The 27,732-nt window shown below is 46.5% G+C and overlaps 1 protein-coding gene across 3 annotated transcripts; it reads right to left on the bottom strand.

Annotated features, from left to right (window-relative positions):
* Nucleotides 1–987: 987 nt before the first annotated feature.
* Nucleotides 988–27,199, bottom strand: Gabrr1 (gamma-aminobutyric acid type A receptor subunit rho1). Of its 3 annotated transcripts, none has more exons than XM_036180070.1 (10): nt 26,865–27,199; nt 16,823–16,876; nt 14,656–14,762; nt 12,296–12,363; nt 10,842–11,065; nt 7,822–7,904; nt 6,764–6,904; nt 4,174–4,326; nt 2,759–2,955; nt 988–1,699 (listed from the first exon to the last, which is right to left on the bottom strand). In XM_036180070.1, the coding sequence occupies exons 1-10, from the start codon at nt 26,966–26,968 to the stop codon at nt 1,406–1,408; spliced, it is 1,425 nt and encodes a 474-aa protein (XP_036035963.1). In that variant the 5' UTR covers nt 26,969–27,199; the 3' UTR covers nt 988–1,405. The 3 variants fall into 3 exon arrangements, with proteins under 3 accessions (XP_036035963.1, XP_036035964.1, XP_036035965.1); XM_036180071.1 differs by having other exon boundaries at nt 2,759–2,916; XM_036180072.1 differs by lacking the exon at nt 26,865–27,199 and adding an exon at nt 17,437–17,555.
* Nucleotides 27,200–27,732: the final 533 nt, after the last annotated feature.

Below are 27,732 nucleotides of genomic sequence, written 5' to 3'. Positions count from 1 at the left end.
GGAGGGGTCTCTTGGACCACCTCCATATTTATTAATATGTTCCACAATGAGAAATTATCATTTATGTCTCACTAAACTCTGAACACAACCACAATTAAAGGGCCATGTCTTAGTTAAGTTGACTTAGTGGCTACTGGGATGTGAATGGGTGTTGAGTAGATCTCTCTGTCCCAGTGAGTGAAAGATGAGGCCCATGAAAATGCCATACTGTAAAATGCTGTTTGGGGAAGTCTGGTTGCAGTTGTTATAGATCTTCTAGCTAAATAACACAAAGGCTTGTTTTTTTAAACATTATTTTAAAATAATACATCGAATTACAACCCATGGCATCAGTTGCCACTGGGCCACTTTATCTGGTCTGCAGCGTGCTCAGTCTAGACTATGACACCTGTTGTTTAGTTCCTAGACAGTGCTGGTTCTCACTGAGTGGTAATGCAGACGTCTTTCTGTTTCTTTTGCTTTTTAATGCTATTTTATCTTAAGAAATTGTGTGCTCCTCATCCTCATGAGCTAGAAGCATCCTGGGTTTCCTTGAAATGCTGATTATTCAGAAGAAATTAACACCTCTTCAAGCTCCTCAGTGATATCACGCTACTGAGAAAACATTTCATTTTGAAGAAACACCTGCTCCATGGTAGAGAGGCACAAAGCAGTGACTAGAAAATAGGAAAAGGAACATGGTTCTCTAGCTTACTCACCTCCAAAGACAGACAAAATGTATGCACACATATCTCTATCTTCAAAGTTCCTCTACCAGAGAAAAGTCAACAGTCTAAAGAGCATGTCTTATAAGGGGGATAGCTACAGCTTGTTATGGAGGTCCTGAGCATCACTGCCTCTCATTAACTGTGGAGTATGCAGAGAGGATGGAGGCAGAAACTGGAACATGAGCATCATTACCTTTCATTAACTATGAGGGATACAGAACAGATGCAGGGACAGACTAAGGATGGCCTTTCATCAGAAGGGGTTCATGTGCATGTGGGCTCCATGTAAATGAGTTTTATTCAGGTACTCCCCAGTTCTAAATAGTCTAAAGAACACAATGCCACCCATGAAGGAAGCCCTCCCTGTGAACAGCATCCAGGACCCCAGCACTGAATTGCAGTATGTTCACATGTGGCCTCTGTGCTCTTCCAGGGACCTGGGGACACCTAATATCAGTGGCTATCATGACAAATTCCTGCAACACCTCGTATAATGCTGTGTATACAACTGATTGCAAAAATAATAAATGCAAAAAAAAAAAAATGTCTTGTCAGTGCAGCTTTGGACAGCTGAAGAGGAAACAGTGAAAACCCAGGTGGGTACCGGGATGGTTTTCAACCATCCTGTTTCATTTTAGAGCAATTTCTGTAGTGCATACAAACCATGAAGAAGGTGAGATTTACAGAATCACAGGCATCTAAGAGAAAATTGACCAGTATATCAGATTGAATAAGATGTAAGCGGCTGGGAAAATGATCCTGGAGTATTTATCAATGGCATGCGTGTTGATCCTCATGCTCACGTAGTTGCCTCTCTGGCTTTTCCTCTGGGGAGAGCCCCTCTCGGAGGCCAGGGTCAGCTGCACCATCATCCTGTCAGGCTTCTCTCCATTCTCAGGCATGTAGCCACCCAGGTCATTCACCTCCCCGTCACTGTAGCTGCCGTCCAGCATCACTGCTCGGGGCTGGGGCAGTCCGCAGGTGCAGGAGATCTGCAAACACACGGGCATGTGAGCTGAGCGCAATTCCTCAGCTGCCTGCCAAAGCACTGTGTACGAAGGGTGTTACCCTGTAGCCTCTTTTAGTCTCTGTTTTGAGGGAAAGATGAGAAAAATGATGATGGTGTCACTGTAAACATCCCAAGACAGCTGTGAGCACAACCCTGTATCAGGGACTTAGCAGCAGCCTCAAGATCGGGGTTCGAGCGCTGACGTGGTGGTGATGAGAACACTGGGTATTGAACTAATACCTACGCGTTGGCTTGTAGGAAAGAGCACACTGCTGTACCAGAGACCAACAAGACTAGCAACGGCTAGCCCTGTCCTCCATGTCCCCAAAGGGGACAGTGGAGACAAACCCAGGGCCTTGTACATGTTAGACAAGTGTGCTATCCTGAGCTACCCCTTTTTTCATTTTGAGACAGTCTTGTTAAGTTACCCAGGCTGGCCTCCAACTTGTGATTCTCCTCCTGAGTAACTGGGTTACAGGTTGGCGACATCACACCTGGCCACACCTGGCAGCAAACTTTTCATTAAAATGTTTACCGATGACATTATTCGGTGTTTGTCATGAGGGCTGGGATTGAAAGACAGCAGGTTGGGAATAGTATATGGCCAGGCATGGCTGGAAGAGAGAGGCTCTAAGCTGTAGGCTGGGAAAGGGGAGGAAGGGCAGGAGATAGGAGGTCATGTATGAAGGGGAGATTCTTAGGAGGGAGTATGGTTGCTCCTGGAAGGGTCTTTTAAATCACCTCCATATTTATTAATAATATGTTCCACAGCATTAAATTATCATTTATTTCCCTCCTGGGATTCTATCATTAAGCTCTGAACACAACCACAACAAAAGGGACCATGTCTTAATTTGGTGTAGTGGCTGCTGGGATGTAGATGCTGAATGAAAACCTTTACTGAATGAAAGATGTAAACGTCAAATGTTCTTGACCATGGTTGGAAGTAAGTGGAGAAGAGACTATCAGAACCCCTTTTACAGGGAGGAGGGACCTGCCCACAGTCCCAAGGCTAGCCCCCTCGATGTCAGGGTTAAGTCACCTTCTCTCGAAACTTCCGTTCCTTCCGCTCCTGCACTGTGGTCAGGTAGTTGACAGCTGCATACTCCAGCACCGAGAGGAACACAAACACGAAGCTGACCCAGAGGTAGATGTCCACGGCTTTGATGTAGGACACGCGGGGCATGGAGGCGTTCACGCCTGTGATGATGGTGGACATGGTCAGCACCGTGGTGATGCCTGCCATAAACGGTGAGAAATAAGCACGTGCTTGCTTTTACCAAATGCTGTAGGCCTTGTCCCTAGGTGTCTCTGCCTTTTGTTTGGCCTTGGCTTGGACGGCCAGGACCTGCTCCCTTCTGGGGAACCTCCTCCTGTCTTTGAGAGCTAGCTATCATGAATCTCACCCTGCCCCATTGCCCCTCATCTCCACTTCCTCCTCTGCACGCCTGGCATATCCATTACAGCACCAAATCACACCCTTTCTGCAGAAAGCACCGGGCATTTTGGCATGGAGGTATTTCCTTCCATTCTTTAAAGAAAGGAGGACATAGAGATCTAAGCAACCAAGTGGTGAAGGAAGGCATGGGGTTTATTTCAACACTGCATTCTTGATGTTGTGAGAGTTCTGTATCCCAGGCCTGTCTCTCCAGCTGACAGCCCCTCCCCCAACTGGACGTGTGTGCCCATCCAGCAGGACTACCTTGAGCACCTTGACATCTGTTTTATGAGGCTTGTTTTTATTTATAGGAGACAGATTTTAATATGAGAGCACACTTGAACTCAGCATAGTAGCTGTTGGAGTGGCAGCTAACTGCTGGAGAATGGGGCATCATCTGTGGAAATTTGCCCAGGATTGCAAATTAAGCTCAGAACATTTGCTCGGAAAAACATTAAATCACAGAGGATTGGGGTTACCCTAAGGGCCAGCACCACACCATTTCACTGAAGCCTGGTGGGTCACCCTGTCACCTGTAGCCTGAGCTGTCTGAGCTGTAGTGGTGGTTGTTGACTAAGTGGGCTTCGTGTTTAAAATAAGGATGTTTGGTGGGGTGCTGAGAAAGGAAGTGGGGGGTGTAAGAAAACTCAGGGATTCTGGCTACAGATATGATGAAATCCAAGACTTTTCATTTTTAATAATTCCCTCAAGAATTCTATTGCAAAGATCCCTTGGGCCACTCTTTGAGAAACACTGTTACAAAATACATTATAGGGACCAACAGGGAAAACACCCAAAGCCTGGGAGCCCCCCAGGACCACAGTGAGCTGCTTGGACTGACAGCCACTGGAGCCTGGACAGATTGCCGTGTGGCACTTAGATTGTGTGGTGCCATTGAATCAGTACCTTGAATCACTTCCAAGTTACACTGTGAAGAGGAGTTCAGGACCTGCTTGAGAAGGATGAAAGGAATGCCTTGGATTTTCAGACACATAGTACACACTTGAGGTGGTCCTTACCTAAGGGGACTCTGGCAGGCACAGCTCTGCGGTCGATCCAGAAGGACACCCAGGACAGCATGACCATGAGGGTGGCAGGAAAGTAGGTTTGGAGCAAGAAGAAGAAGATGTGACGACGTAAAGTGAAGTTGATGTACAGACGGTTGTACCAGCCTGGGGGCAAAGGAAGAAGAGAGAGCGAGTAACATAGTTGCTTGACTCCTTCAGAAAACAAGTTTTCTTTGTCCAATTGTATCTTAGATCTCACCCTGGAACCATACCTTAAACAGTGTGGCAGTGACATGTGGTGACCCTCATGACTTTGTGAACCCACTATAAGGAACCTTTGCCCCCTTCATAAACACAAAGGGAAACCCTTGAGAAAATCCTATTTCTCAAACTATGGCCAAGGATCTGTCAGCCTCACAGTCACATGGGAGCTTCTTAGAAGTTCAACTATAGCTCATAGATAGAGTCCTTGACCAGCATGCACAAGGTCCTGAGGTTGGTTCCCCTTTCTTTCTTTCTCCCCCTTTCTTCCCTTCTTCCTTCCCTCTCTCCTACCAGACTCCTAAACTGTAGCCCTGACCGCTGGAGCAGAATCTTCTTGAACAGTAGTCTCATGTGGTTTGTATGCATAGCAAAGCTCGAGGCAGTGACTTAAACAGCTCCCTTTAATTCTTTCCTTTTGCTTTTCTAGCTTATTCATTCATTTATCTATCTATCTATCTATCTATCTATCTATCTATCTATCTATCTATTTATTATTTGAGATGGGATTTTAGGTAGGCCAAGTTGGCCTCAAACTCATAATATAGCTGAGATGGCCTTGAACTTCTACACCCCCTGTACTACCTTGCAAGTGCTGGGATGATGATGAATATCCCTATGCCTGGCTTCCTTCCTGGATCTTTTTTATGGAAAGAACTATGTTTTGAGGTATTAATAGTCTTGTATCTAGGCAGAGAGTAACAGTCACTGGTCTACTGTGCTTTATTCTGCCTGTGTGGCTTTCACGAGAAGCAGTGTGTGTGAGGAGGGTGCCCAGGGCTGGGAATCAGGAGACTTGGCAGTGATAACTCAGGATTCAGTGTCCAGTGAGTACATTGCATGGGACACGCCTCTTGGTACCAGCAAGTGATTGCAAAAGGACTTTCAGAAGACTGCGACCCAAATAACTAAGCGTCAGGGGTGAGTGACTCCACGTTGGAGTTGGATTGCCACACTAAACTGGACTATCAGTGCTCTCTAATGGGTCAGGATTGCTCACAAGGTGGAGGTCCAGCAAGGGAAACTGCAGAACCTTCTGAAAGGTGAGTGATCAAATCAGAAGCAAGGGATGGAGAATGTCAACCCTTATCAGTTTACCCGCACAGACCAGCAGCTGGGGAAGGCCGTAGAGCACAGCCTCAAGCAACAGGTTGTGACAGGGCCTGTACAGACCATTGACTCATAAGGCCACAGCCAGGTCCACATGATGACGCGGGTCATTCTGAGGGACATGGGTAGTAGTAGCGCCCCAGGGAGACAGGGAGCAGCAGTCTGAATGGAAACTTGTTTGTTTCTATAGAGGCTCTGATGAGCTTTTCAGGGATGTAGTGCCAACTTAATGAGGCAATCATCTCAAACAAACCTACTCGCATGGCTTACCTTTGAGCCGTAGCTAATATTTCCTAGGTGATTATGTCTGACACATTGGTGGTCAAAAATGACCTACAGAGCCAGTTGCCTTGAAGCATACCTATAACCCCAGCACTGGTGATACTGAGCCAGAGGCCCAGCCTAGATACATAACATATAATGAGTTCTCCAGCCTGGCCACATAAATGTGTAGTGAGTTCACCAGCCTGGATACATAGTATGTAATGAGTTCACCAGCCTGGCTACATAGTGTATAATGAGTTCACCAGCCTGGATACATAGTGTATAATGAGTTCACCAGCCTGGATACATAGTGTATAATGAGTTCACCAGCCTGGCTACATAGTGTGTAATGAGTTCACCAGCCTGGCTACATAGTGTGTAATGAGTTCACCAGCCTGGATACATAGTGTATAATGAGTTCACCAGCATGGATACACAGTGTGTAATGAGTTCACCAGCCTGGATACATAGTGTATAATGAGTTCACCAGCCTGGATACACAGTGTGTAATGAGTTCACCAGCATGGATACACAGTGTATAATGAGTTCACCAGCATGGATACACAGTGTATAATGAGTTCACCAGCCTGGCCACATAAGTGTATATGAGTTCACCAGCCTGGCCACATAAGTGTATATGAGTTCACCAGCCTGGCCACATAAGTGTATATGAGTTCACCAGCCTAGCTACAATAGTATACAATGATTTCACCAGCCTGGATGGTAGTATATATAATGAGTTCAGGGTAGCGTGCACAATGGAGTAGACCCTGTCTCAAAGGAAAACAAGTCACCCCACCCCCACCCTATTCATACTACCCACTATACTTCATTTAAGACTCTGGTCTTCTGTTTCAATGCTCTCTTCACTTGGTATGACAACCAAATCACACACTTCCTAAACAGAGCCTGAAGCATCTGGCCAAGACGAAGCCTCCCTGGCACTCAGCGCATGCTCCGAGCTCACCTGTACTGCTGTAGAAGGCTAGTTTTGTAGTGGTGTGGAATTCTTGAATGAGGAACTGGGAGAGGGAGATCCTCTCATCCGTCTTTAGGGAGTCATTGCCTTTTTTCCAGTATAGCATGAGGTCATCTTCTGTGTAGGCATCTGGGAAGATGAGAGCCAGGGTCAGGCACGGGGTGACAGTCAAGCCAAGCCTGCCTGTGGGCTGTGGGCTATGTGACAATGTGTCCTAAGCCACACAGACTACTTGGCTAGCGGCAAGATAATAAACTGCAATCTAAACAGTACAGACAGACAACTCTAGTTTGTCCCAGTTTCTCAAAAGTTATCCGAGCAAGGCTTCTAAGTTCAAGGGCTCATGGTTTCTACAAAGAGCCTCAGCCCACAATCCAGCTGCAATAGCTAGATTGTTAAACCAAATGATAGCATTGCTTGTAGGGCAGAGATAGTCCAATACCAGCAAGATTTCCTATGGCTCGGCTTTATAGATTAGGACCCAATCAGCTCTTTCTTCTTCTGCACAGGGTAGTGATTCATCACTTGAGGGCCAGCATGAGTGAAGGATGGGCTTTTCCTCAGGCCGATTGTGTCCACTTCCTCAAAATAAGGTGGGAATGACTGTGGTCATCACCCTCTCAGAGGCTGCCATGTGCCCAGCACACCCCCTTCAGGAGAGACCACTGTGTCCAATTGCATGGGCACATGTGCTGCTGATGTAACTGAGGTGAAACCCCTTGGAGCTGCAGGTAGCCTCTGACTACGTGTATATAATCTGTTCTTCTGAGGGCTCACTAAGCCTTGACTGTGTGATAGGAGACCTCACCTGTCAATGGCTTGGCTCTGATACACACGGATATCAAACCAGATACTAGCATGTAAAGGTGTTTTCTAGAGGTGACTAGCATTTCAACCAGTAGGCTTTGTGGAAAGGAGATCATCCCAGGTCACCGGGAGAGCCTGATCCCAGGAGGTGAAAGGCAGGAAAAGCAGAGCAGAGATCCTGGGAGAACTGTCACTTGCCACCCAGAGAGAAGTGCTGGTGCCAGGCTGCACCTACTCACAGCTTTCAATCTCCAGGGAGCAGGTCTGCGTGTCCAGGGGGAACCTGCTGAAGTCCATGTTGCACATGGCCGTCACTGTGACTCTAGAAATGAAAAGACACATGGCTTCAGCACCTGCTGAAGACAGATGCGAAGTGATAGGCAAACAGAAAAGGTCCCCCCACACACACACTTCCTTTCTCCAGTCCCTAAGCAGCGTGTTGACATCAGGAAAGACCCTTAGGCATGACTCGATCTTCGGAGTCCTCTCAAGGATTTATGTTTAACATTAGGATCTGTGCAAGGCGATTGAGTGTCTCTGCTAACACCAGCACATTCCAAGGTTCTGCAGATGCAATGTCAGCATGTGTAAAAGACATACATACACTCTTTTCATTGAAATGATTGTTGAAAGAATGACTATTCCCAGATAGAAGTATCCAAATATTTCCCTCACTAATAACTACTCAGAGCTCACTGCTTCTTAATGGTATTAGTACACTGTTAGCTGTGCTCCTGATGTTGATGGCATCTACTTGTCTGTGTAGTAGGACATTGCAGAACAGTGGAAATCACATCTGACACTGGTAAGTGGTGAAGAATCTGAGACTAGATAGCCATAGGCCTAGGGGAAACCTTACTATTATTATTCTGCTAAAGGAACACAGCAATAAAATGACTCCTGATGGCATTCTGCTCCACTCATAGGTCAGCACCTCGCTCGGTCCTCACCCGAGAAGCCTGCAGTCGACAGCAGTTAACCGAGCCACACAAACAACGGACAGAGCATTTAGCCCTAAAAGGAATGTCTTTATCAACACCCCCTCCCCCAAGGCTCGGGTATCTACGCAGAAGACATTGTAAGAGGCAGAGTGGTGGATGACTCCAAAGAAACTATTTTCTAGACATAACTGAACTGATTCACAGAGACGGTGACAGCATGCACAAGACCTCCATAAGTTCAAACTAGGCAGAATCCCAGCACCGAGAGAGGGAAGAATGCCCCACCACTAACCAAGGGGCTATTTGCAATTGATAGCTGCTAGGAAAGGGAAAATCGGTGTTCTCCAACGGAGTGTCACTGAGTAGTCAACCACACTTCAGGGCACGCCCCTCACCCAGGAGAACTTGGTCAACACGAAATGGACTCTACGTATTTTTGTGCACTTTCTGTTTCGTTTGGGTAGTTTCTGTCTTAGTGGATTTTGTTTTGATTTTTATGGCTTTTTGTTTTGTTTTTTGAGAGAGAAAGAACACGAAGTCGGATGGGTAGGGAGCTGGGGAGCTGGGGAGCTGAGAGGAGCAGGGAAAGAATCGGATCAAAATATATTGTATGGGAAAAATAAAAACAAGTAAACAAAGAGAAAAAGCATCTAATGTATGTGCTCAAAATGGCACAGATATTCCAAATCAGGAAGTAGAGTGTGTGTGTACATCTTGGGCAAGTGAGTGAAGTCCGACATAATTCTTCCTTATCACTCTTCTTCCTTATTAACATTAGTAAGAGCATCGATCTACACTCATTTGCCAGCTAAACAAGCAGACTCTTGCTATGTTTACTGTGGTTATAGGTGGGGTGGTCTGGTTCTCTGCAATTCTACAGGACTGTAGAGCTATATTGTTTTATCGGAGAATTTTATCTTGAAATGAGGTGTCTTAAGATGCTCAGAAATGAGGATTCCAGAGAGAACCAGGCTGATATTGCCAGAGAAAGAACTGAGGATCCATGAGCTCTCTGAGGATGCCCTACAGGAGATGTACTTCCAAACAAGGAGATGAAAATCCTGTACCTGCACTGCTTCGATCCAAGTCAGGACAGGACCAGAGACCATAGCAGATATCCCCGGGACACTGGGACAGGAATTCAACTTTGACATTAATTAGTATATGGGTTTGTCTTTGCCATTCTTCAACACGTGAGCCCAGATCAAAGTATGTCAACACAAAACACATCACCCACATGGTACATGGGAGCCAATCCCCAGACAGTGACCTCTCCCTTCTGTGAGAGTCTGAACTTGGGCCTTCCTGATCACCAGATTCTGTAGCTGTCCTTGTCCAAAGGCCTCTGTAGGGGGCAGAGTCTACTGGCAGTTAACACTCCCAAGTCTGAGCCCCTGAGGAGAGGTTTGAAATCTCTCTCTCTCTCCCTCTCCCCCTCCCTCCTCCCCCCTTCCTCTCCTCTCTCCTTCTCTCCCTCCCCCTTCCTTCTTTTCTATTTTTCTTCTTTTGACAGTGCTGGTGGGACCCAGGGCCTCATACTTGCTAAGCAAGCATTCTATCACCAAACTGTACACCCCCGGCCCTGGATTTTATTCTTGACATTGTAAATGTGATGCTCAGAATGACATTGTCATCAGGTAGTCCAGAGTCCCATGGTGTTCCAGGATGGAAACTATGTTGGCCAGGCAAGGCAAAAGAATCTACTTAAAACTAAGTTCTAAAACAATACCCCAAACATGGGACTCAGAGAGAAAAAGACCTGTGTCTGAGCCTCTGAGAGCACATGTTGATTTATTTATTTTATTTCCCTGACTCTTACTAGGAAAATAAACTTTTTTTTTTTTTAATTAGGCATACTTTCAGGCTGGAGAGATGGCTCAGCAGTTAAAAGCACTGGCTACTCTTGCAGAGGACCTGAATTTGATCCCCAGCACCCACATGGCAGCTCACAATGGTCTGTAACTCCAGGCCTAGGGGATCTGGCACCCTCTTCTGGCCTTTTCAGGTACACATGTGGTATCCAAGCACATATGCAACCAAAACACCCATACACATAATACAAAATAAAAAAATTGCCGGGCGGTGGTATCGATCGCCTTTAATCCCAGCACTGGGGAGGCAGAGCCAGGCGGATCTCTGTGAGTTCGAGGCTAGCCTGGTCTACAGAGCGAGTTCCAGGAAAAGCGCAACGCTACACAGAGAAACCCTGTCTCAAGAAAAAAAAAAAAAAAAAGACACAATAAAAAAATTAATTCATTAAACACTTAAAAAATATTCAGGCAAGGCCTAAGCTCAGTCCCAGCCTGCCTCTGCCTCACCTGAGACTGTACAGCACTTTCCCATCGGGCTGGACCCGCAGCATGACGTTGTCTGTCGTGGTGTCGTGGATGAAGGAGCGTTTGGAGTGCACAAAGAACATGTCGGGGACCCAGATCTTCTTTACCAGCCGGCCATCAAAGGTCATGCTGAGATTGTTCGTGCTCGGGAAAGACAGCCGCTCATCCTTCCAGTAATGCCTCAGATAGAGGGTCATGGTGAAGTCCTGCGGGTGGGAGACAGCGGAAACACAGACACCCACCCACTGTGGAGCCATCACCAGTGGGGACCGCAACCGAAGCCAGTGGGCTGAGCATCGCCACTGGAGACGGCAGAGAGGAACCCAACAAGGGACCGGAGCAGACTGCCCCTGAACTCCACCCACCCATGACACCCACCATCCCCGTGACAGCTGCCCCGCTGACCGCAGCGACTCAGGCTGGAAGTGCCAGTTAGAGCAGTGAGCACCTCAGCTGGAGAGAGCAGTCCAGCTGCCAGACGCTGAGCCGGGCTAGCCTGGGCTGTGGGAGGAGTGCTGAGGACTGGCTTGCTTGAGAACACTGTGCTTTTTGCTCGCTTCCCTGTCCCACACTCTCATTCTGTCTTGGCATTGTGTGGGAGTAGTCCCCGAGGACACACTGGACTAGAATACTTCTTTCCAGCCTGCTTCTTGGAGGCTCCAGGCCAAGGCAGACTTTTAAAAAGTCCCCTAACTTGTAGAATGCTTCCCACCCCCAACCCATGCTACCTTTAAAATTTTTGAGATAGGGTTGCACTGTGTAGCCCAGGCTGGTATGGAGCTTCCTATATAGAAGACCAGGCTGAACTAAAATCCAAGGTGACCCTCCTCCACCTCTTGGGTGTTGACTTGAAGTCATGCACCACCATGCCTAGCTGGAAACAATTTTTTTGTTTTTGTTTTGTTTTGTTTTGTATTGTGTTTTGTTGTTGTTGTTGTTGTTTTGGTTTGGTTTGGTTTGGTTTGGTTTTTTTTTTGAGACAGGGTTTGGTGCTTGTCCTGGAACTCGCTCCGTAGACCTCACAGAGATCCTCCTGGCTGGCTCTGCCTCCCAAGTACTAAAGGCGTGTGCCACTGCTGCCTGGCTCTGGCAACATTTTTTAAAAATTGGAACCCACTGAAAAGCAAAAAGGAATAGTCCCACTATTCAGGTTTCTAGAGCAAGATGTAGATGCTACAGAAATGCAGAGGGCCTGCATCTCACAAGGCATCCATACTGGAGGATAAAGACCAAGTTTGTCTCCTGGCCCTATCTCATACCAACTGGGAACTCTGGACAACTGACATGATGTCTGTGAGTCAACTGTACAGTGACTGCGACAGTTCCCATCTGCCAAGGAGTTAGGAGTTAGGGGGGACCCGATGGTGTAGGATTTCTTCCCAGACAGGTCCACATGAGCCCCCATTGCCCAGAGCCCTGGTCAGAGAAGCACTCACCATGTCGACCTCTGAGATGCTGTCCAGGCTCTCCACCTGCACATCCACACCCACGGGAATGGCCGGACCTGGAGAGGTGTGACAGGAGTGTGTGCTCATTTATTCTCTCTGTTCTTTCTCTTTTTCCTCCCTCTCTTCTTACAACCCCCTCCCTCCCTCCTTTTCTTTCTCTTTTTCCTCCTCCTCCTCTCCCTCCTCCTTCTTTTTCAGGCAGAGCCTTGCTATGTAGCCCAGGCTGATCTCAAACTCAATCCTCCTGCCTCAGCTTCCTAAGAGCTAGGATTATAGGACTATCCTATCACATCCTGCTGAAAGTCTTTCTTTTTGCTTGAACTTCTACTATGGAAGAAGCATGCAAAGGTGTGTCAGTCATGTCAGAGTCCAACATTGGAAGGTTTGGTCATACCTTTGGAATGATGAGAGTAGATTATTTTATTTTAAGTGTACAAGTGTTTTTGCCTACAGGTATGCCTAGAGTCCATGAAAGCCAGAAGAGGGCATCGGATCCCCCAGGACTAGACTCAGAGACCATTACGAGCTTCCCTACGGCTCTAGGAATCGAACCTGGGTCCTTTAGAAGAGTAGCCAGTGTTCACAACCACTGAGCCATCTTTCCAGCCCCCAAATGGTGGTTAGTACAGACCATCCCTTTCTGGTTCCACTTGTTCATCTGAAGCTGTGTGAAAGCCCTAGGCTGAGTCAGGGTCTGGTCTAAGGAACGTCAGCATGCTCCCTAGCATGGGAGGGCTTATTGAATTTTCTCTGTTTGCACCCTCTTTGATCTTGGAAGCCTTTGGATCTCGCTTAGCCATGAGAACCACAGTTCTTGGTGATAGTACCAGGACTGGTCATATTCACATCATTTGTCCTACCCAACAGATCTCTATCTTCGTTACATGGTGAAGAAGCTTCCAGCAAAGATATGCCGTGCCAAAATGGTCTTAAATCAAAACATTACATATTTGTTGTTATTTCCAGGCCATTAAAACTTAGTCTTGACAGAGAATAAGAACTTGCTTGCTCTTATGTGGGTTAGGTATAGGGTGTGGTCCAGTTACTATGACACAAAGAGGTGGGGTTGGATCCAATAGCTTACCTATGTCAAAGAGAATAAAGACCTTTCTGAAACTTGGGGGATTGGTTTGTTTTGCGGGAGGGGGGGTTGGCATTAGGGTGGAGGTCAACATGACTAGAAAAAAATGAAAGGCATGAAAATGATTTCTAGGGCCTGGAGGGAGGGCTCAGTCAATAAGCACTTCCGATCTCGTCCACATGCAGACCTGAGTTTGACCCCCAGAACCCACGTAGAAATACTAGGTGTCATGTTATGTACTGCAGTTCTGGGGAGGCAGAGGCAGAATGATTTCTGGGGCCCACTGGCAGGCCAGTCTAGCCTAGTTTGTGAGCTCCAGGACCGTGAGAGACTGTCTCCCTGCAGATGGCACAGGAGGTATCCTCTGGTCTCTGCATCCATCCACACCCGCACCTACATACACATGTTGGCATACACATGAACACACATACACACAGGCATAAAACATATTTTTCTCCAGGAAGAAACCAAACCTAGGTCAGTGAGATGGTTCAGCAGGTGGAGCTGCTCACTGCCAAACCTGAAGAGCCTGAGTTGGGTTCCCAGAACCCACAGGATGGAAAGAGTCAACTTCCACGAGTTGTCCTCTGACCTCCACACATTTTGTGATGTGCACACCGCACCATCCCCAAAATAAGTAAATAAATGTTAAACACACACACACACACACACACACACACACACACAGAGAGAGAGAGAGAGAGAGAGAGAGACAGAGAGACAGAGAGACAGAGACAGAGACAGACAGAGACAGACAGAGACAGACAGACAGAGAGACCCCTTTGGCAGAGGGCTGAAACCTGGCAGCCATTAAACCTCAGAGCCCTGCTCCACAGCGAACCCTTTCAGTTTCTCAAGCTATTTTCATTTCATTAAACCCTGCAGACAGGACTCTGATGTATAAGTGGAGCTCATCTGCCAGCTCCCAGTGAGAACCAATCCAGCTCAAGGTTATTGCATGAGATTTCAGAGCATCCCCAGGAGGCAGCCCTGGCTGCCTCTGCCCTGCCTTCCTGTGGCAGCCTCTGTCTCGCTGACCTTCAGTGAGCCTTCTTACGAGCACTGCCCTGGGACAGCTGGCTGACCTTGCCTGGCTTCACAATAGCAGGTACTCTGGCATCACCCAGTAGAGAAGGGGCATGAAGGACAGACACTCAGAAGGTGCCCAGCCCACCTTGCTCAGCTAAGGCAGATAGGATCAGCAGACCTGGGTGCAAAGAACCCCAGAAAAGAAGAGAAGCCCCTCCCTTGAGCATACATCTCATACCTCCGAAGCCGGGCCTCATGCTGAAATCATGGTCATCTATCCTCAGCAGCTGCTCTGACTTGGTGAGCGGTGACTTGGTGATGTCCGAGCTTCGTCTCAGAATTGGGCTGCCACAGAAGGAAAAGCAGGTTGATGAAATCAATGTGCTAACCAAGGCTGGTCAGAGCCAGAGCCGTCTGTGTTCTTCCTGCTCTTGGCGGGTTTCCTAGCATGTGCTTGCTCTCCCGAGAGCCACTCAGCTTCCCCTCTTCCTTTTTCCAACTTTCTGGAGAAAGAAACCGACCTGGGGAGCTCCAAGACTGCAGCCCCCAGCCACACAGAGGGGCTTCTCAAAGGAGGTCAGGCACTGCCTCCGATACCCTGATTATCATCTGGGAACTGGTATTTTTTGAAGTTTCCCAAGGCTGGGGGTGTAGCTCAGTGGTGGAATGCTGGCCAGCATGGGCACGGCCCTGGGTTCTATCGCTAGAGGCGAAGGGGGAAAGAGCTCACCGATTTAACATATAACCAGAGCTGACACCTGCCGGAGCCGGTCTGAATGGCAAGCCAGACTCCTTCAAAATGCCTGAGAACGCTGGAGGGAAGGCTGACTGGAGGAGAAGCAGCTGTGTATGGCTGAGCCTCACAAGCCTCACACCCTTGACTTTCTGTGGTCATTCTGTGGAGGGTGAACACCCTCACATCGTGTTTCCAGAGGAAATGCTTCTGAATTGCTTGTAGGGAAACTTTTACCTATTTTTGTCTTTTTATCTGTTTGTTCCTAAATGTGTGATGTGCTTTCAGTGTTTGACAATCTCTCTCTCTAATGCAGGTAGGGGCTGGAGAGATGGCTCAGCAGTAAAGAGCGCTGGCTGTTCTTCCCAAGGACAGCACCCACATGAGTCCAGGGATTCTGACGCCCTCTTCTGGCCTCCATAGGCACTACATGCACATAGTATTCAGGCAAAACACCCATACACATAAAATATTTTTTAAAAAATTAAACATGCAGGGCTGGAGAGATGGCTCAGCAGTAAAGAGCGCTGGCTGTTCTTCCAGAGGTCCTGAGTTCAATTCCCAGCACCCACATGGTGGCTCACAACCATCCATAATGAGATCTGGTGCCCTCTTCTGGCCTGCAAGCATGCATGTAGGCAGGACACTGCATACGTAATAAATAAATAAATCTTAAAGAAAAATTAAACATGCAGTTAACTCTACTGACCCACCCCTCATCCACAGAAACTTGTCTTATTGCTTCCTTGTCTAGACAGAGTTTGTTATAGAAATATGTAAGTACTTATATATAGGATTGTTTTCTCTCCTTATACTGTTAATGTTATATGATTGCTTCTCCCTTGTTTAATAATATGCCTTGCATTTTTCCACATGGGACTCCCCTGTACCCCTTACCCCACTGCATCCTGCCTCCTCTGACCAGTCCTCCCACAGCAGACACATGACTTACTCTGGGTCCTCTGTCCCTACAGTAAGTAACACTTGAAACTCTTCCTTACCCAACAACATAATCCTAGGGATCCTCATAACTAACTAACCACCTTCCCAGCGCCAGATGCTGATGCCAGCCAGCCATGTCCTCTCTGAGGGCCTCCCCATATGTCCTGCCCCCAGTACAGACCCTCCCACACTTGATTAGGGGCTCATTAGAACCTAGATCCCCAAACCTCACAGGCCCTTGTGGGTCTAGCGCAGGGGTCTGGGCTGAGGATGTTGAAAGACAGGAGGGGACACTTGAGAGCCCTGCTCAGCTGCATTACCTTCCCCATGGCTGGCTCAGGTGTGGTATCCTCCCCCTGACGACTGCCTTCCAGAGGCTTGCTCTGCTCAGCTCTCTGCCCTTACTACCTTCTTCCCTAAAAGAACCGCTAGTGCTCAGGAGAAAACATGAAGCTGAGGTCAGGGAGCCAGAGCCCTATCCTCCCTTCAGAACCTGGCTGATTTAGACTGCTAGGCAGCCAGCTGATTCCCTGAAAGCCATTTTCCTGATCGGAAGAAGGCTTTGAGTGGACCGTGTGGTGTGCAGGTTGAATGGGAAATGTGAGGCGGTAACACACTTGCTGAGCAGAGGAGGAGCTAGGCAGGGATGGGAAAGCCAGCTTCTTCCCGGCCCTCATGGGATAGGACTGACAATCGCTGGAGTTGTGTTCGCTGTTACCATGGGCCATACCTGCCTTGCTTGTGGGCATCATCGTGTGCTCCTCGTCTCTGTCTCTGAGGTCTGCTGTAGGAACAGAAAACAAAAGATGCTCCAGAGACTGTCCAGTGACTTAGATCAACAAAGCACCCCGGCCTCTGTGCACGCTTCAAATCTAGCCAGAATGAAATGGGGGTGGGGAGGGGAGACAGCTCAACGCATTAATCTGGTCTGATGAGCATTTTCCAAGTACTCACAGGAACGGGGAATGAGGATTAATTATTTAGAAGGCCTGATTTACAGAGATCTGACTTAACCACAACCCCACTGCATGCACGTGCGCACACACACACACACACACACACACACACACACTTACATACACATTCATGCCCACTCACACAGTAATACACACACTCATACACACATATACACACTCACACTCATACACACATTTATACTCATACACATTCATGCACTCACACTTATATACACATATTTATACACACACTCTTGTGCACACTCACACACACTCAAACTCTCACACATTCATGCACACTCTCATGAATGCACACACATGCACTCAGACACACGCATACACACATACACATATGCGTGCATGTACACACACTCATACATGCACTCACATCCACCCAGGCTTGAAATTGAGCCTGAAGAGTTGCACATTCTGGCTTGGATCCACTATGAAACTGTGGCAAACAATGCTGCCAGTTAATCGTGCCCTCCTGGCTGTGCTGACCTCTGGGCCAGTGAGCACAGCAGAGAGTGAGGCTGGAGCATCGATTGCTCATTTGTTCCTGCCTCAGAGCTGGTGCCTGCTATGCCCTGTGCATCTGCCTAGGGCAGACATGGCATCCTGTTCTTCCTCATTCTGGGGGACATCAACATGCCTGCTTTCCTGCCCTGAGACCTGCCCACATCTCTGTGGGGAGTACTTGTTTTTGATTGGTTAAGCCCTCTGAGTGTAATGCTATTTCCGGAGAGGACTCCACTGGTGACAGGGACAGGGATTATGTCATCCATAGCACAGTGAAGCGGGGGCAGGCAGGAGCTTGGCAGGAGAGGGCTGGGAAGTGGGAAAGGTAGCTGGGAGAAGGGATCATCAAGGACAGAGTCCTGTGCGCGTCCAGCACGGGGGCAGAGCTGGCTGCAGCGGACGCTCAGCACAGGGTAGCTGAATGAGAAAGGATTAAGTTCCCTGTACATGGAACAGAGCACGTGAAGAGAGACTAGATACCGAACAAGGAGGTCGGAATAGAAAATGAGTTGTCCTATTCTGACTTTTCCCTTGGGCCAGCCTGCAATATGACTCACCAACCGACAGGACGGTCAAGCTCTGGGATACCCAGCAGTTGCTGTAGCAAAGCTTAGACTCCAGCCTAGAGGACACAGAGAAGGATCCCCACTCCTTTCTCATTGTTGTTAATACTTTAAAGCAAAATTTCTTGTTCATATACCATATACAAGCTGGAAACTAGAGTCAACATCAAGCAGCTGGAAGCAACCCAGAACACAACTCTGGCATTTCTATGCACGTTCTTAACAGCCCAAGGAAGGAAAGTAGACGGCTTGGTATAACTAGTGTGGAATATTTTCAACGCCTTTTTTTTTTTACCAGCTACAAATATGATGGTTTTTAAAATTAAGCACAACACAAAACAAGTAATATGAGCACCTGGCACAGCTTGAGTAATCACCCTTGGCCGGGTACTGTTCTTACTCCTTCTGTGATTAACTCATCACTTCTCCCAGCACTTTGTCCGCAGACCTCTCCATCAGCTCCAGTTCACGTGTGAGAAAACCAAGACAAAATCCTGGGAGCTCAAGGAGCTTTTACAGTGGTAGAGCTAGGCACTGGATTGGTGACCTGGATTCAGGGCTTGGAAGAAGTGTTGGCCACATTATCTTGCTGGATGATCTTCCTTTCTCTGCTGGAAATTGGGTTGGTCTCCACCCTTATTTATTTAGTGTTCAAGCCAGGGTCTCTCACTGGACCTCACAGATTTGGCTGCCATGTCCTATTGAGAGCTGCTGGTAGCAAAAGGCCATGGGAGTATACAGCAGGTGACAACTAGTGTTCAGAAGGTCAACCTATCAAAACCAAGGGTTCTGGTGGAGGAAACCATCATGCAAGACATTTTGGAATTATTGCCTTTTGAATGAATTGGCTGTTTCTTGTTGAAAACTTTTTCTGCAATAACAGCTATGATATCTCCCCATTACCATGCATTTTCATGTAGTGTATATATTTAATCTCATGGTTACATCTCAATATTATGGGTACATATATCTGTGGGTGGACAGGAAGATGACTTTTCATTTAGCTGTATAATTTTGATATATAGAAAATACACTAATATATGCTTCATGGCCAGATCCATTGTCCCACGAGACTGTGGACACTCAAAGCCTGCTTTGTTCCTTTCGCTCAGACTAACACAGCAAATAATAATCTCTCCTCAGTCTAATACAAACTGCTATGACCTTGAGGGTTTTGAAATTTTCTCAGGATTGCATGGAGTCTCCAGTTAGAAATGTAAGGAGCCAGGCAAGAGAGGAGCCAAGAAGGAGAGCTGACTGATAAGAATAAAGTGAATAGACTGAAAGAGCTGGGTGTATGAAGATTCATTTGATATCCCTAAGACTAGAACCCCAGCCCCTTGTAAGTCCTCTCCTGGACTCTGGGAGAAAACCCCTTGGGGCAGGTATGGAAAACCTCCCCCTCACCCCACCTTGCAATCCTGAGAAAAGTTTGAAAACCCTCAAGGTCATAGCACATTCCTAGAATAGATGATAAGGAGCAGAGCCATTACCATGGTAACTCAAGGTTCCAAGGTCTCAGGACCAGAGGGAGGTGGTGCAGTGCCCAGTGCCACGAACTCTGAGACATAGCTTTTTATCAGCAGACTTGGCAAGTGAAGAATTGGCAGGCTTTTCTTAGGGTGTTTTGTGTTAGCAATCTTGGTAGACACCTGCGACCCTGACCTTGTGCATAACCGTAAAGTTTTAAACTTATGATCTATACAGAAAGGCCTTTAGTCTAATTGGAACTTGCTTTAAGGTAAAATGAACTAATGCCTGCAGTTTGTGTTAGACTGAGGAGAGATTATTATTTTCTGTGTTAGTCTGAGCAAAAGGAGCAAAGCAGGCTTTGAGTGTCCACAGTCTCATTGGGACAATGGATCTGGCCATGAAGCATATCCTAGTATATTTTCTATACAATTTTTATAATCAAAATTATACAGCTAAATGAAAAGTCATCTTCCTGTCCACCCACAGATGTATGTGCCCATAATATTGAGATGTAATCATGAGATTACATATATACACTACATGAAGATGCATAGTAATATCATAGCTGTTATTGCAGAAAAGGTTTACAACAAGAAACAGCCAATTCATTCAAAAGGCAATAATTCGTTGTTACTTGCTGTATACTCCCATGGCCTCTTGCTAGCAGCAGCTCTCAATACTCATTCATCTGTTCTTTCCTTCTTTCCTCTTTCTGTTTGGTAAGACTAGGTTGTCTTATTTTCTAGCCCAGACTAGCCTCAAATTCACCATGTAGCCAAGGCTGGCTTAGAACTCATGACAATCTTCCTACCTCAGCTTCCCAATTGCTGGAATTACAGTTATGTGCTACCATGCCCAAACACCACAAATTTCTGAAAGTCAACTTCTTTTGTAATTAACTTATATTTACCCCATTTTTATATGTGTGGGTGTTTTGCCTGCCTGTACGTATGTGCATGAAGTTTGTGCCTGGTGCCTGTAGAGTTCAGAAGAGTGAGTCAAATCCTGGAAACTGGAGTTATGGATGGTTGTGAGCCACCATGTGGGTGCTGGGAACCAAACCTAGATGATAAGTGCTGAGCCCTCTCTCCAGCCCCGGAACTTTTAAAAACCAGTTTCTTCCTTTCCCGTGGATGGGTGGATGAGCGGAGTAAGAGATAGAGATTGACAGCTATACATACAGTTTCCATGAAGGTTTGCAACTGTTTGAACACATGCCCACTCTGACATTGAAGTCTGCAGATGGAAGGGAGGTTTGCATGGGGGCTGGACTAAAAGGCAGCCTGGGATTGGCTGCACTTGCCTCTTGCTCCGTCTTGTCTTGGTGTCATTGGATCAAGCCATCTGTCTGCCACTGTCACTGATAACTGCTCCCAAGAATCTGGTGGGGCCCTAACACAAAGTCCTGACCTGCTATTCATTATCCTTCCACAGGAAGCACACATTGAGAATGTTTTTGTCTATGCCTCAGGCTGTCTCTACCTAGACCATTCATGTTTTGCTGGTCCGTGTTTGGATGTAAGTTCCCTGTTCCTTCCTTCTGGAAGACACTACTTTTACATTTAAAGCTTTAGTGTCCCCCCACCTGCCACCTATTCTCTTTGACAGAAGTTTCAGATTGTATTTCCCCCAATTCCCTTGGAAAGGCCTTTATTCCGTGCAGCTCTATCTCCAATACCTACACTGCAACTTTTGTGAACAACTTTTGCTTAGCATTTTCATCTTTTAAAACAATACTTTATATGAACGCATGATTGTCGGCATGTATGTATGTGTACCACACGTGTGCCTGGTGCCCACAAAGGTCAGAAGAGGACATCAGACCCGGAACTGAAGCTACAGGTGGTTGTGAGCTACCATGTAGGTGCTAGAAACTAAACTTGGGTCCTCTACAATAACAGCAAGTGCTCTTAGCCACCGAGCCAGCCCAGGCCCAGCAGCCACATCTTATTCTATGCTAATGAGACTTTGAATAGGTAGGATCCTCACTAAATGAGTGAAGTTCCCACAGCTGATCAAATGTATCAGGCATTAGATGATCCACCTCGCAAGTGCTGGGATTACAGGCGTGTGCCACCACACCTGGTCCCAAACCCTCTTTCGCTAAGTTGTGCACACTGACTTTGAATTTGCTGTGTAGCCCGCCCTTGAACCTGTGACCTCCCACATAGCTGGGATTACAGGCCTCCAATGCTGTACCCACCTCTTCTGACTTCTTAACCGTTCCTCTTCTTCCATCTGCTCCTGCTCTTAGTTCATCCCACGCTCTCTCTCTGGGTCCCTTGACTACCTGCCCAAGAATCTACAAATCCACGATTTGAATCTACATCTTCAGGTCCAGTTCTTCCCGAGCTGCTATCCCTCCCTGAAAATGTACAGCAGTCTCTCCATAGGCTTTAAGTGGTCCAGGGCCATGTGTTCTTTCTTCTTCACACAGCTCCTCTTCCTGTCCTCCTGCCCGACATGACCACTCTCCCAGAACTCACCTGAAGCTGCTTCCTTATCTTAATGCCACACAAACCCTGGCAATTCTAAAATGCTCTGGGCTCCATCTCCCTACCTTATCATTCCACTGTTATCCCTGACCACTCACTACCACTCATCTGTCCCAGGTGTGACCTCTGCTCATTTTCTGTTTCCCTTCCTACCCATCTACTGTGTTTCCTGGTGTGCTAGCAAGTCTGGTCTCTCTGGGACGGAATTCTACTGAAGCTACCTGGGTTTCTTTGCCTTTGGAGGAAGTACATGTTTTAACATGACAGGAAGTTATGGAACTAGCAGGCTCTGGATCATGCTGCAGAGCCCTGGCTGGCATCCCCAGGGCTGTAGTGCACACATATTTCCAGCCCTCCAGTGAAGAGAGGAAGGACAGTAAGTATGAGTCCATTCTAGAACTTGGTCCAGTGTCCTACATGATGCAGGAAGGTGAGTCATATTTGGATATGCCTTCAGAGAGATTTTTGGAATCTGGGCGAAAGTTTAGGCTACATAAAAACAAAACTTAATTGACGGGATAGGAATTGGGTCCACTTTATGTTTTTAAAGAAATGTAGTCAAATCTACCTAGAGTTTTAGTATCTATGTGTGTGAGCGCATGCTTGTGACACGGTGTGCATGTGGAGGTCAGAGGACAATTTGCAGGTGTTATTTCTCTCCATTTACTCTTCAGGACCCAGGGATGGAACTAAGCTCTTCAGGGGCAGCAGCAAGAGACTTCACCCCCTCAAACATCCCCAGGTCCATACCTACAGTTCTAAGTGTCTCGTGCTAGTTGATCCAGGACACTGTCTTTTATTTTATTTTATTGTTGTTCTTGTTTTGAAACAGGGCCTTCTGGCTGTCTGGAACTCACTATGTAGACCAGGCTGGCCTCAAACTCACAGAAATCTGCCTGCCTCTGTTTCCTGAGTGCTGAGATTAAAGGCGTGTGCCACCACATCTGTCTGATCCAGGACACTTTGAAGAGACCATCCTAATTAAGTAATCATTATAATATTTGTAACAATAGGGGCTAGAGAAACATTTGCTGCTCTTAAAGGGAATCCATATTTTGTTACCAGTACCCATATAGTAACTCACAATCTTCAATATGTCCTCTGACCTCTCCAGACAGTGTATACATGTGGTGCATGTACATACATACAGAGAAAACATTCGTACACATAAAATAAAAATCAATAAATCTTTTTTATATTCAAAAATATTTATATTTAAAAATATATTCACAATAATAAAGAGGGAGAAACTAAGTGTTAATAAATAAAGGAAAAATGCTTACATGATATTATACATTATTATGCAGCTAATCAAATGATCTTTCTATAGGCTAAAAATAAATAAATATGTAGGCAAAATCATATTAAATATAATAAGGTTACAAAAATGTATTTGCAGACTAAAAAAATTGCCATGTGTGTCTTCCAGAATAAAAAATGAAAACGTTCAAAAAGTAACTTTTAAAAAGGAAGTCTATTTCACTCTCTAGGAAGGAGGTAAATATGAACACTCACAATCTCTGTTCAGGTACAGTACTACTTGTTCTTGCTAGAACCACTGGTGTGTGATGATAACATGATCCTGTGGCCCAGAGTCTGCTCAAAACTATCAGGAATAATAAATAAATAAATAGTGAAGCTTGAGGACATTAAAAAAAAAAAAAAAGCACATTTCTATACACTAGTAATGGGCTGTCCAAAAGAAAAGTCAACAGAACAGTCTCTTTTATAATAGCTGCAGAAAATAAAACACTTGGGAACAAGTGCCCTGCCACTGAGCAGCAAGGGCACCAAGAACACACACTAGGAAAAAAACGTCTGTTCCATCAAGCGTGTCGGGAAAACTGGTTACCCACATGCAGAATGATGAACTTGACTCTCTTCTCACATCCAGTACAAGAATGAACTCAAAATGGGCTAAAGACTTAAGTGTTAGGCCTGAAACTGTGAAACTGCTATTAGACACAAGGAGAACTCTGTGCTAGCATTTCAGACGTGACCTCAGATGCTCATGTAACAGAAGCAAGACCGTGAGATTATCACACACTCGCAGCTTCTGCATGGGGAGGGAAGCAATGGTTGAATGAAGAGGCCAGTCTGGGCTGCAGACCTACAGGCTGGGAGAAAATATTGACAAGGCCTACGTCTGAGCAGTGTGCCGCCAAAAATTCACAGGGAATTCAACTCAATAATAAAGCAAATGAGCGGATTAAAACAGAACAAAGAGACACCTCTGCCTGCCGTTTTTCTCTCTGAAAAGAAATCGTGCACACAGACAGCGAAAACTGGAAAAGCAAGTGTCAGTAAGGTGTGAAGAGTAGGTAACCCCTGTGCACTGTTGGTGAGGGTGCAAAGAAATACAGCTATTCCCAAAAACCATGAGGCTCTTCAAATAATAAATAGAATTATCATGCCATCATATTTCAGAGCTCATATTTAAAGGTTCTGAATTCAGTGTTTTGAACAGATGTCTGCATTTCCACATTCACCACGGCACTGTTCACAACAGCTAAGTTACGGTATGAAGAGGATTGGTGTGTTTTTAACAGGACAGTAGACAGCCCTTTACGAAAGGAACGTCTGCTGTTTGTGACAACATGGATGGACCTGCAGGATGTCATTCTAAGTCTGATAAGCTAGACACAGGACAAATGCCTAATGCTAATGATTCTCAATCTCCCTCATAGGCCCAAATTTGGACCCAAATCTAAGTCTCTGATTTTAATTGCCAGAAAGAGATCTCCACGGCGTATAAAATCAATTTATTTTTTCTTCTGTCCCTGTCCCCTACCTTCCCCCTTCCCTCACCCTCTCTCCCTCTTCCTCCCTTCTCCCCCCTTCTACCCTCCTCCTCTTGTTTTGCTTTGAGAGAGGCTTTCACGTAGCCCAGACCAGCCTCATAGGTTTGAACCTGTGTCTTTGAGGATGACCTGCCTGGTCCTCTCAAGGGCTAAGATTACAGATGTGTGACACGGTGCTCTTAGGTACAATTTCTTAAATAGACTGCACATCTCACAGGCAGAGCTTAAAACCACAGAGGTCACAGAATCAGAGCAGGACATCACTCAAGCCTGGGGGTTGGGGAGCTGCTGGGCAAAGGGCAGATATCTTCCTGTTGAAATACTGCTCAGCAAAGTGACTGTAGTTATAATGTGCTGTAGATATCAGAGTTCATTCTGATATCTGCATGTTCAGCATTCATTTCAGGTTTTCTCACCAAAATCAAATCCTAAGGGGGCTGGAGAGTTGGCTCAGTGGTTAAAGGCACTGGCTGCTCTTCCAGAGGACCTGGGTTCGATTCCCAGCACCCACATGGCAGCTCACAACTGTCTTTAACTCCAGTCCCAGAGGGTCCAATGCCTTCTTCTCACCTCTGTGGCACCAGACACACACAGCGTGTGCAGACAAAACACCCATGCACCAAATAAATAAAATTTATAAAAAAGAAATCCTAAGTAACCAATGTGACAGATATGTTAACTAGCCTGATTTAATTATTCCATGTTTGTGCCTATATAATACTCTATATCCTGTTAATAATTAGTTTATAATACCTTCATTTTTAAAAATTAATAAAGTCTTTAATCAAAACTAATTTTCTGAAAGAGTCTCCTCAGTCTTTGTGACTTCTCTAAACACATTTTCATTCTAATTGTGTCTTGAGAAAAAGGCTGTGAAGTTTGGGTGACAAAGCAGGGCTAGTTAGTTTTAATTCCCATGAGCACATTTGGGTCAAACAATCTCTGCATTTTTGGGCTACATCACTGCACAAATTCCATTTTCCCAAGCAATTCCTGATGCTCCGGGCACAATGGTCCTCCTCAGTACCCCAGGCTCACCGGGAGCACTGGATTTCTGACTCCTGGTTGTATGACATTGTAGAAGCAGACCGAAACTGGCATGGTGAGCACATCAGAGCTGGGGAGCTGGTGTGTGGAGGACTTGGGCCTCTGGAGGGAGCACAGAGGAACAAGACAGCAGCCTACTGGATCCTGACTTCTGAGAGACACACTTCCCTTCACATTAGCTGGTCTTTCTCATCTGTGGATTTACGTCTGAATAGGAGGAAAACTCAGGTTGGACTGAAATGAACACTGATGACCAAAAGATGGCCTTTTCTTCATCCATCTCCTCATCAGTAAAGAGGAAGTGCTGGGCCAGGTTGTCTCCAGGGCCTAATTCACTGACCGACACAGGGTGGGTCAGTGTGAAAGACGCCCACCAAGCCAGTGTGGCCTTGGAGCCAAGTGAGGCCGACGGCCAGGCCTCTGGCCACCTAAGCTCCACCTGCTAGGTGGCTACGGCCAGGGCCGCACGTACCATCCTAGGCTCTCTCAGGTTGCAGGTAGTGGGCAATCCACTGACGCTGCATGGCCTGAAGAGAACAGTTTTTAAAACAAAACTAAAGAGAGTCCCACATTCATCCAGAAACAAGTAGTTACAAAAATCATTCCCGCACATCGAAACTTTCAGGGGTCCCTTGAGAATTTGTGCAGACATCAGTCATCCTTAGCATTCAGAAAATGTACAATATTTTCTTTTCCAGAATCTTTTTTTATCCAAGATAATTAATAACAGATTAAGAATATAGGCTAACACTGTCAAGTGCAGTACCGTTACAAAGGAAAACACCATTCTAGTTCCCCGAGGAAAGAGAAGGGGGGCGGGGAGATCCTTCTACACACATCTGGCCATGCTGCTGCCTGAGACTGGACTGTGCAGAACCTGCTTTTCATCCCCAAGGCCTTTGCCTCCGCGTCACTCACCTGCCTTTCCTAGATGGCTCATGAACTTCTCTTCCTGGCCAGTGCACTGTGCTCTCAGCGGCCAGAATCCATCCCCACCACAAAAGGAAGATGCCAAATTTCATATTCTGGGCCGCCAACGTAGATTTCCAAATCAAACCGTTCTCCCGAGAAGCCGTGAGAAGGAGCCGGTGAGGAGCCACTGTTGGTCACCTCCTAAGGCACCATTGCTGTGTTTGTCATTAGAAGGATGTTTACTGCTGCAAAAATGAAGCCGCAGTCTGTAATCTGGCCAGCGGGAGAGGAGAAAGCAATCTCCACTAACCCCGCAAATCCTCCTGCGTCAGATGTCAGGGATTTTCTGAGGTTGAACTCCTGTGTCCTGTGGGACAGTTCTTGGGGCTGGTCTAAATTAGTTCATCATCAAATGTGGTGAATGCACCCGAGAGGATCTGTATTTTTAAGTTGGCTGAACAGAAAGAAGAAAGTAAATTGGGAAAGGCTGAGGCACTGTCTGTCTGCTTGCCATGATCCTGCCCTGATCTATGTGAAGCTTCTAGATGCTTCTAGCTTACTCGTGGCTTTGGTAACTTCGGGGTTGATACCTGGTGGGTAGCTAAGGCTGAGGTTAAAAGGGAGTGGGGGAAAGGTTCTGTCATGGTGGGCAACGTTCCTGTCATCAACCTCACTGGGCTTTTACATCTGGAAATGCCAGATAAATAAATTAACTGCCATCAAGTGTTATTCTTTGACACTTGCCCAGAATCCTTGGCACATAATCTGCATGCCCAGGCTTCTGTTTCTGTGACATGACAGAGTCAGAGTCCCATGGAAGAGGACTACATTCAGGACTCCAAATTACTGACTTTGCCAAGCTGAGCTCACACAA

Source organism: Onychomys torridus, chromosome 2, assembly GCF_903995425.1.
Source record: "Onychomys torridus chromosome 2, mOncTor1.1, whole genome shotgun sequence".
Classification (NCBI taxonomy): domain Eukaryota; kingdom Metazoa; phylum Chordata; class Mammalia; order Rodentia; family Cricetidae; genus Onychomys; species Onychomys torridus.
The sequence above is the reverse complement of the archived record's forward strand: the minus strand, read 5'-3'. Positions and strand labels throughout refer to the sequence as shown.

Excerpts from the sequence above, each read along its gene's own strand:
- Gabrr1 (XM_036180070.1), bottom strand. The coding sequence starts at position 26,968 with ATGAAATTTGGCATCTTCCTTTTGTGGTGGGGATGGATTCTGGCCGCT. Across the intron at positions 11,066-12,295 it reads GCATCTCAGAGGTCGACATG|GACTTCACCATGACCCTCTA; the intron begins GTGAGTGCTTCT and ends TCCCACCCGCAG. Across the intron at positions 4,327-6,763 it reads AGCCTTCTACAGCAGTACAG|GCTGGTACAACCGTCTGTAC; the intron begins GTGAGCTCGGAG and ends CTTTGCCCCCAG.